The 10,268-nt window shown below is 32.2% G+C and overlaps 1 protein-coding gene and 1 long non-coding RNA gene across 2 annotated transcripts in view; one reads left to right on the forward strand and one right to left on the reverse strand.

Annotated features, from left to right (window-relative positions):
- The window catches only part of LOC109327156, an 11,377-nt gene continuing 1,329 nt past the window's right edge, over nt 221-10,268 (reverse strand). Inside the window, exons 2-3 of the long non-coding RNA XR_002105323.1 lie at nt 8,028-8,030; nt 221-231 (exon numbers count right to left, since the gene is read on the reverse strand). This is a non-coding gene — a long non-coding RNA (uncharacterized LOC109327156). The remainder of the gene's footprint in view (nt 232-8,027; nt 8,031-10,268) is intronic.
- The window catches only part of LOC109327155 (protein LSM12 homolog), a 13,066-nt gene continuing 10,966 nt past the window's right edge, over nt 8,169-10,268 (forward strand). The window contains exons 1-2 of the mRNA XM_019560215.1: nt 8,169-8,553; nt 9,630-9,710. Of these exons, the coding sequence (XP_019415760.1) occupies nt 8,255-8,553; nt 9,630-9,710 (380 nt within the window). The 5' untranslated portion in view covers nt 8,169-8,254. The remainder of the gene's footprint in view (nt 8,554-9,629; nt 9,711-10,268) is intronic.

The raw sequence follows: 10,268 nt of genomic DNA on the forward strand, positions 1-10,268 counted from the left end.
CCAGTTGTGCCTATGTCCCCGGGAGCGCTAAGCGGCTACCAAGATATTATTAGAGAATAAGGATTACAAACCCTAGCACACCCACGGGCCCACCTGACCATGGAATGTTTCTATTTGGTGCTTATATCTAGGGGTGTAAAAATTCAGTTCGGTTCGGTTTTTGGTGTATTTTAGTGACCGAACCGATCAAAGACATATGGTTTGGTTCCTCTCAATTAACCACAACTTTAACTATGAGAACCGAACTGAACCGAACCGCTCTTGAATGGTTCGGTTCCTCAGTTTTTACATTTACTTTTTATAAAAAAAATATTTCATCAATTGAAAATTCAAAATGTACTACAAGAAATATTGTTTATCATGAAAGGATAAACATTACTACTGTTATTATAAAAAATTATGAATCATATATAACAATACACTTCATGATTAGTAACATATATATCAATTAGTAAAATATATAATAGTTACATTTATAACCTTACATTTCATAATTAGTAACACATGTAACGATACATGTATAACAATATATGATATATGTTGGTTTCAAACTTAATATCACAAAAATTGGAAAATATGTTCCAAATCATAAGACATTAGGAAACATTTTAGTAACTAATAACATATATAATACTAACTTAATAACAATTTAGTAACATATGTAACACTACAATTCACACAAAAATTGATAATTTAAGCTAGAAAATTGGTTGAAGAATTTAAACAATAATAAAAATATTATTTCTTAATCCCTAGTATATATTTCTTTAATATATGCGGTTCGATTCGGTTTGGTTCTAATGGTTCCTAAATTCTAAAACCATAAACCGAACCGAATATAAACGGTTCCTTAAATAAATAACCGAACCGAACCGCAAAACCGAACCACATTTTGCGGTTTGGTTTAGTTCGGTTCCATCGGTTTCGCGGTTTAAACCGGAACCGCTTACACCCCTACTTATATCTGGTGCACATTATAACAAGGGACCTGAGTCCAATATATAACATTGGTTACTCTACTATGTTCCAATACTAGACAATGTGGGACTAATAAAATAACATATTTCAAGCATTCCCAACAGGCTACTTAAAATTGCTTGATATATGTTAGAAATCTTTGCATGCTTCTAAAACTCAAAAACCTTCTTGATTCTACAAATCTGATGTATGTTAATTGATTGACCATGAGTCTTAATCGATTAAAATGAGTTCCAATAGCTAACACTTTATTTTCCATGAAATCTAATCGATTAACGTTCCACCTTAATCGATTACCTAAGCTCATTTTTCTGAAAATCTGGAATTTTAATTATGATTATTCGATTAAGCACTACTTTTAATCAATTAACGATAGTAGATAAATTAGAACCATAAACGTTTTTGCCATTTTTTCAAAACCTCTCTATCCCCTTTTCTCTCAAAATCTCTAAGGCAACAACATAATCTGAAGAGTTAATTACACTAAAACCCCCTAAGTTTTAGTGAAATTACACAAATCACCCCTCACTTTTCTACACCTACACAAACCTCCCCTAGTTTTTATACTATCATTACACTAATCACCCTTGCATGAGAAATAAGTGTAATCTTTTAAACAAAAAACGTAATAAATGTAATTAAGTTAAACAAAACATAGTATATTGTGAGGAAAAATTCAAATAATATACAAATCAATGTATCTTTATTATTTTTGGTTACAAGATGCATCAAATATTCTAAAGAGATATTATTTAAATCGCTCTTATACTATATCTTAACGAACCAAAAATAATAAAGAGGTATCGACTCCTATATTATTTGGACTTGTCTCCACAATATACCATGTTTTGTTTAACTTAATTGCATTTATCACATTTTTTGTTCAAAAAAGTACACTTATGTCTCATGCAGGGGTGATGAATGTAATGAAAGTACAAAATTTAGGAGGTTTGTGTAGGTGTAGAAAAGTGAGGGGTGGTTTGTGTAATTTCGCTAAAACTTAGGGGTGTCAGTGTAATTTACTCTAATCTGATTTCTTAGCCAAAAAGAAGAATAAACCTCACCCTCTACCCACATTATACTTCATTTCATCTCATTCCCTCTCAAATTGGTCAAGGAAACCCCACTTTCCCATTTCCAAAAACTAAGGTTAGGTTCCCCCCAAAAATCCTTCTTCAACTCGGTTCTTGCATTCAAATGGAAAGACGACAGTAAAAAAGGATTAAGACAACTGCTCAACGCCCACGAAGGACTCCCATTCCTTCACCACCAAATCCGAATGTGAGGCAGGACCATGGAGATCCCTACTACTCTCTCATACTGCAGGAGACTCGATTGTCAAAGTTTCAGGGAAGAAAACCAACCTATATCAGGTATGCCGATCTAACCTGGATGGAGGAACAAAATTTTGAATTTCCGCAAGGTATGCAAGCTCAAGGACCTGTCACCTTTTTAGAGTTAAAGGGAAATATTTACCCGGCCTTGGTTAGACAATTTTACGCCAACTTTAGATACAAGGATGACAAGTATTCGTTTATGGTTTCTGGAAAGTTGTTTGAGCTGAGTGATGATATTTTCATGAATGTGGGAGGTTTATCGACCAATGCTGCTAGCATTGGTAATTGTGACTGGGTCAATAATTCATTCGATGCTGCTGAGGTTTACAAGTCTTGCTTGAGAGGTCCTCATCTGTATATCCAAGGAGAATTAACAAAAGCTGGGTCATTATCTGTGGAAAATAGACTATTGCACTATCTAATAGCGTACATCTTAGTTCAGAGAAACACAAATCATGTATAGCCCTCTTTGAATGATTTAAGGTTTGTGTATGTTGTCAAGGAAAATGTTATGATTAATTGGCCTGAGGAGATTTTAAAGGTCATGTATAGTGTATCGACATCAAAATCCAAGCTGATTCCCTATAGTATATTCATTTCGAGGATCATCGATTATCTGCATATGGATTTGTCTGATACCACCATCATGGATTCATCCAATAAATATCACTTGGTTGGTGAAAGTTTGATCCACAAGATGGGTATTCACAAGTATGAAAATACTTGGTAATACCAAGAGGATTACAACACTACTGTGAATTTGGACTTATCTGGAGATAAGGATCAAGCAAGAACATATCAGCATAATGCAGGAACTCAGAGGGAATCGTCTGGAACAACACCACAGGTACCATCCTTTGGATTAGCTCAGTTGGATGCAATGGAGCAAAGGCTGAATAATAGAATGGATCTACATTTTCAGTCTTTTAAGGACTCTTAGCATACAGACTTGGAGCAATTTGAGGAACGTCAAGTCGCCTACATTGATAAACATTATCAATCTATGATGAGCTTTGTTCAAAACACTGTTGAAGCACAAAATGATAGGTTTTGTGCAGAATTTGAGAAGCTGAGAGTCCTCATTCACGGAGATAGTAGTTTGACAATTCCTGACAGAGACCTTCCTCCGCATCCTTATATTAGAAGACCTTAAACCATAGGTTGCCTTTGGGTTAGTTCTTCTATTGGCTAATTTTCATGTATTTTGGTGTTTTTTACTCTTGAGACATATTTCTCTTTGCTTTTGTTTGGGTTGTAATAGTCCCCATCTACTTTTACTGAACATTTATCACTTGGTATGCATGAGATTGAACTTTAATTGCTATTGGTTTTGTATTATATAGCTTATATCATATGCATATCTATGTCATATATAATATGAATTATGTTTAATGGTACTTGACCATGATTGGTTATCTGCATCTATTTTGTTTGATTGAGTCTGTTGTATACATGTTGTCATAATAATGCTTGATCATTCTATGCTCAATTGGTCATTGTATAACCTTTCATTCCATTAAACTTTTTCATTTATTGTATTCTGTCAATTTAATAAATTAACTTATGCTCTTAATCGATTAAATGCTTGTAAACATGTGCACTTGTTCAAGCTTCCTTCAAATGGTTAATTAATTGAAACCCCAAATTTAGTTGATTGATTACAGTTTTGATTTCATTATATAACTCTTCTTACTTTTGACTAGATTAATTCATTTATCCTTTTGATAATGTCAAATCGGGGAGAAAGGTTGCTTTGTTGTTTGATGTAAATTTGCAGGTTGTAAATAATATTCAGCTTTTATTGTCCAGCTATGTGCTTTAACTTTGAAATTAACAACCATACATTTTATAACCATCATCAAGCTATGCATCAAAACAAGATTTGGTGTTGAGTTTGTCATCATAAAAGAAGGGGAGACTGAAAGTGCAAGTGTCAAAGTGTTGCACTAATAAATTGCTTATGTTTTGATGAAGACAAGGATTCATTGAAAGCTTGAAGATGGCTCAAAAATCAACATGCCATGGACTCAAGGATTTCATATCTAGACTAGGTTCTTACAAGAGTCAATTTTAGAGTCTTAGATGTGTGTCCTAGATATTGAGTCTAGGTTAGGTAAACCTAGGTGCAATTTTCACAAGTTTTAAAAATAATTAAATCAGTTACATGAGACATGCCATCTAAATTATTATATGTTCATGCATTAATCATACATGTTATTTGCGCATCTTAGACATAAAATATTGGTAAAATATGTATAATTGATAAGCATAACATATATGTAGTTTAACATTTTACCATTTAGCTGAAAAATATGTCAGTTAATCGCTTAAGGGAGGAGTTAATCGATTAACGTGAATTCAGTTTTAACACATAACTAAATACCTGAAAATAATTATTCTCAAGAGGCCGTTAATCGATTAAAAGGGCACTTAATTGATTAAATTGGTATTAGAAATGATTTCTATATAAACTGTGTTTTTAGGTTTTGCATCAAGAGATCATGCATTTATTTTTTGAATTTCTAGTTGCATATTTGTCGGGCTCATTTGTGTCATTTTAGGCAGAGAGAAATGCATTGTGAGATAGTGAGAGATAGTATCATGTTTAGGGTTTAATTGTGATGTAATTGCATGAGATTAATGTGTTAACCTCTGCTATCTTCTCTTGCACTTCTTTAGAAGAATTCCAGGATAGAAATCCTCTGTTTTCGTACATCAATTAACTCATACATATTCATGCTTACTTGTGAGTCTTGTATAGGGTTTTTAGCTGAGTTTTCATTGTCATATTTTGAGCTACATTGTGCTTGATAATACTCTATTTTTTGTATTGTTTTTGTGTTGTAAAAAGGGAAGTCGTCTCTTGGTGTCGTACCACCAAAGAGACTCAGTGCGTCTTCACCAAGACTTAGAGGTCTTGAGTTTAGAACGTTTTTTTGGCTGGGGCTAGAACGTAAGAAAGGTTTTCTTAGGCGATTAGGTGAGTCAAACCAAGAAATTGGGTTCTTGGATTCAAGAAGGGAACATCTAATTTTGTGTATTGGAAGTGTGCATATAAAAATACATTCGTTTCAATATTAGTGAAGAAAATGTCTCGAGATCAGAAGAGGAAGAATGGATGTGGCTTGCAAGTGAACCCGCAAATGAACCAGGATAAAATTCCTTGTTGCAAGTTTTTTCTATCCTTAATCTTTTTACTTTTCAAGTTGTAATATTGCCTAATTTTAGCTAATAATTTGGATATTATAACTTTGATATACTGAGTTTAATTTTGTTCGAGCATATTTGTTTTATCTGTATCTGATTATCGGTGAGTGACTGAACAATAAGCCATTCGGCAACTTGCTGTTTTCTGTGAGTTAATCGATTAAGACAGAGTGTTAATCGATTAACTGAGGCTTTTTCCAGAATAGGGTTTCGGTGCAAAAAGTGGTAATTGGTAATCGCGACACCTATTCAACCCCCCTTCTAAGTGTGTTCTATCCACTAATACCTAACACTTTAAATCTCATTAAATACTACATAAAATACATTATAGGGATACATTGAATTTTTATAATAACATTGGACATTAAACTACAATGGTAGATCATACTCCACAAGTCATCTTGAACTTAATGCAGATTCTAATAGGACACCACGATCTCCCTTTACAATTTTTAGGATTTTAGAAACTATGCATATTTGACTCCATCGTTTTTAAATCGTGGCTTATTTCATGTTTTTGTCACAATTTTTTAGCTAGAGAAAAGAGTAGTGTGATTTATAGTAAAAGATATTAAAGAGTACTCTAACTAGGGATTTTTTTTAAGTTAAATTTTGGAGAGTAAAAAAAGATACATAATATGTAAGAATTTTTTCACAAATGTATTTAATGAAAATCAAGTCTTTATCTTCTCATTTTCCTAAAAAAAATCATTTGGCGCACAAAATTTTAACATTTTCATTAGTTATATAACATACAAATAGGCTTCGAAGTGTGGATGATAGGTCACATTTGACATTGTTATTTTCTATTAATCTTTATATAATTAAAAATCACTCAAACCTATAAAACAATTTTTTACCCAAAAATTACGTGAAATTTTATTTTCTGTTGCAACTATGAATACATAAGATCATGAGAAACTTTTGCAAGACATATAAATAAAAAATATAAGTTTAACCCTTTAATAAATAATAATGAAAAATAATATAAAAAATAAATATTTAAAAAAGCTTAGGGCTAGATCTATGTTCTTAATGGAGATATTGTCTTAGTAGTACATACGAACTAGATGATAATATTTTTCCTGATCCGTAATCGACTATTGAACATTTGAAATTCGAATCAAAGACCAGAATTATCTTAATTGGTCATAAAGAAGGTTTTATGCATTTTGTTCTAAAAAATGTGGTGGCAACTCCAATTTAGGGAGATGATGAAATCTTAGTATTTATATTACCTCCTCCTAATCGCAGAAGGCGAGATGTCGAGCATGACAAATTAAATGTTTACTATAAAAGAACAGTTTCTCAAATCAACTGAAACATTCTTTTGAATTCATTGAAACTCATTTATAAAAGGAAGAAGAATCCAACAAGGTCAACACACGAGAAAATACAATAAGAGAAATACCAAATCATAAGAGATAGTGACAATCATTCTTGTATATAATTTCTATTTATATAGAATTATAGCTGAACTACATTAAAATATATTTTACAAAAGATAACTCCAGCTAATAGAGAAAAAAAATGAGAGTTTATGTTTATAAATATTAAGATATTTTTTTAATGAATCCTAGACTTAAGTGACGTTATATATTCAAATCTTCATTCAGTGACTTGTAAGAGATCAACACTAAAACTCTATTTGAGAATATAGGACCTAAATAGGCTTGATAAATAATGAATGTTTGGGAATGTTTATAGCCAAAAAAACCTTGATCTAGAAAAAATAATTGGCCATTAGAGACTAAAGAGGAAAAAATATTTGTATGAGAAAGTGTTTAATACTTTTAACTAATGGAGAAATTGTGGAAAATCCTTATAGTATTATTTGTGTTTACTAATGCTAAGTTTAAATTATTCAGTAGATTATGTTCATTTAATTTTATTATTAACTTAAATAGATGAATTTGATTTACCATGATGGAGGGGTTCTCGATAATTTTGAAGCCTCAAATACCAGCTTTGCTCAACATATTACAACCCCACAAACACAATTTCATGTTCGATTGGATCGAACAAAGCCTTTACTAGATCAAACAAACTTGAGTCATCAGATTCCACAATGATATATTACTTTTGGCAAGATCTCGATAATTTTTTTCTATTTTAAGGCTTAACTTCATTAGACAATAAACTACCTATTTTACTTCATGATTAGTATCATTTTAATAATTAATCAATATTCAAAATATAGTTAATTATAGATATAAAATTTAAAATATTTTTAAAAAATAAACCAAAACACTAAATTATACCCATATCTTAAAAAATGCAAAATTTCTTGATGAAATAACAAATTTTCTAAAACAAAAATTAAATAGAGAATACTCTCCATTTTACCCTCTCTCTCAAATAAATCTATCATTGTATCATAAAACTAATGAGGTTTATTTATAGAATACTCAATTTTAAAATCAAAATTAATTATGAACATGAACTTTTATTAAATTTTTTTCAATTTGTAAATTACATATTGTAATCTCATAATCCAAGTAGCACAATCTATATAAAACATATTTAACCTATAACTCTATTCGCAAAATGTCAAAAAAAATCTATTGGCGGAATGAGAATTTTCTTTTATTTACTTCTCTCTTATTTTCTTGAATTAATTTTATTTATTTCTTCCAATGCCTATCTAAACAGATTCTAATCTCTTTTTTTTCCTGTGAAAAGCTAAACCAAAAAAGTGAAGAAGGGTTAACCCCAAGAGAGAGCAAAGTGCAATGGCGATGATGGATGGCGGCAACAACAACTTAGAGGAGTTGGCGGTAGGGTGCATGCTATCGATCAGGACAACATTGGGTGACGAATTCGAAGGCCAAGTTGTAACCTTTGACCGCCCCTCAAACATTTTGGTACTCCAGGAAGGTTTCAAACATGGACCTCGTCGAAATATTCGGTTGTTGAAAACTAATTACATCAAAGACTTCACCTTTTTGGGTCAAGCTGATGACCCACTTGACCCTAATAACTGCTTCCTCGACCTCACCGCTCTCCAAACTAGGGAAGAACTCGCGATCAGGTAGTTCCTTTTTTCTCTTGCAATAACTTTTTTTTTGCTTTTTTTCAATTTTCTGTTTGAGAAACATGAATTACACTACAGTTGTGTGAGAAGGTCCACAAGTGTATTTCTGTAGTGTATCCAAAATATATATGTATTTCTTCGTGATTTGTTTGTTTGTGAGTTGATTTTTGGGGAAGGATGAAAGGAGAAGGCTGGAGAGTCATTAAATACACTTTACAAGCCTCCTTCCCCATTTTGTTCCCTTTCCATCCCAAAAGCCAGATTACGATTATTTGCCTATGATGCCCAGGTACTCTAAGAACGGAAAAATATTAGTATCCTATACTTTCAGATATGTATACAAGAAATACTCTGTAATTTAAATTGTGGTTGCGGTCGTGATTGCAGACACAGTTGCGGTTACTACGATTGTGGCCTATGCGATGCGGATTGCGGCCGTTGCAGTGTAAATTATTGTATGATTAAAATATATTTTTGAATTTAATGCGATCTGATGCGGCCCAAATGTAGTATGATGCGGTTGCGTTGCAGTCCAATGCGGTTGTGCTGCAGTCCGATGCAACTGCATGATTGTGATTCGATGTGTTATGCAATTGTGGTGTGATGCGGTTGTGGTGGTCACCGCAACTGCAATATTGCGGTCACATCATGTGATGCGGCTGCAATTTAAATCACTGCACCTACCATTAGATAGTAATTTAGTAAAGATGGTTTTGAATTGTACTACAGATGTTTTTGTTCATGTTATGACATGAAGGAAATAATGTATATACAGAAACTGTGTCTTTTTGTTGTGGTTACAAGTATGTTTTTGTAAATTGTGATCATCATGATTACAATGTAATAATGAGAAATGGTCAATGTCTCTTTACAGTTATTCTGCATCTATATGAAATGTATGTTTTTACTTTTTAATAAAAGTTTGTTAATGTATCTAGACTATATCATATATTGAATTTCAAAATATTCCCTGTATCATACTAAGTATCTAAGCTTATTAGCAAACAGCACATTTGTAGTTTTGTTTTCTTTTGATGAAACAAATGTGTGATTTGAAATGATTTTGGTTCTAGACAAGCAGAGGCAGATGCTGAAAGGATCGGAGTTGGTGTTACCACCGAGGCACAGAGCATCTTTGATGCATTATCTAAAACGTAAGTGTTTAGTCATTGTTGAATTGAATTGGAGTTGTTTGGATAAGTTCATGTGTTTCATAACCAAGCTAATTTTATGTTTCACTGTGATTTATAAGTTATAACTGAAGAACATTCTAGGTAGCATTTGGTAGAGATGTTAGGTCAAGATGGGGCATATTCTTATGAGTTCTATTTTTTTGTGTTTCTTTAATAGAACTCTGGATGTGAGACTAAAAAAGGAGACATTCTGATTTCAAAAAAGAGAAGAGAACAATATCATTCTATTAATGTCATGTTCCTTTCTTTTCCATTTCATTCCTTGCCATTCTATTCTGTTCACGTGCCCCTACTCTTTATTTTTGTATCAGCATATCCCCTTGTTTGCAGTTTCATTTCGTATGTTTGACTATTTTATCTTTAAACTTGTTGCAGCTTTGCATTTATAGTTATCTTAGATTCTCTTACTCTCTAATTATTTCCAGGTCCGAACATCATAATGATTGAATAGCTTGAACTGTTAAGGAATATTAAAAAAATATGATTTTTTTTGGGGGGGGGGGTGTGCTCTATCTTGCA

The sequence above is a fragment of the Lupinus angustifolius genome, chromosome LG14, assembly GCF_001865875.1.
Source record: "Lupinus angustifolius cultivar Tanjil chromosome LG14, LupAngTanjil_v1.0, whole genome shotgun sequence".
In the NCBI taxonomy this organism is placed as follows: domain Eukaryota; kingdom Viridiplantae; phylum Streptophyta; class Magnoliopsida; order Fabales; family Fabaceae; genus Lupinus; species Lupinus angustifolius.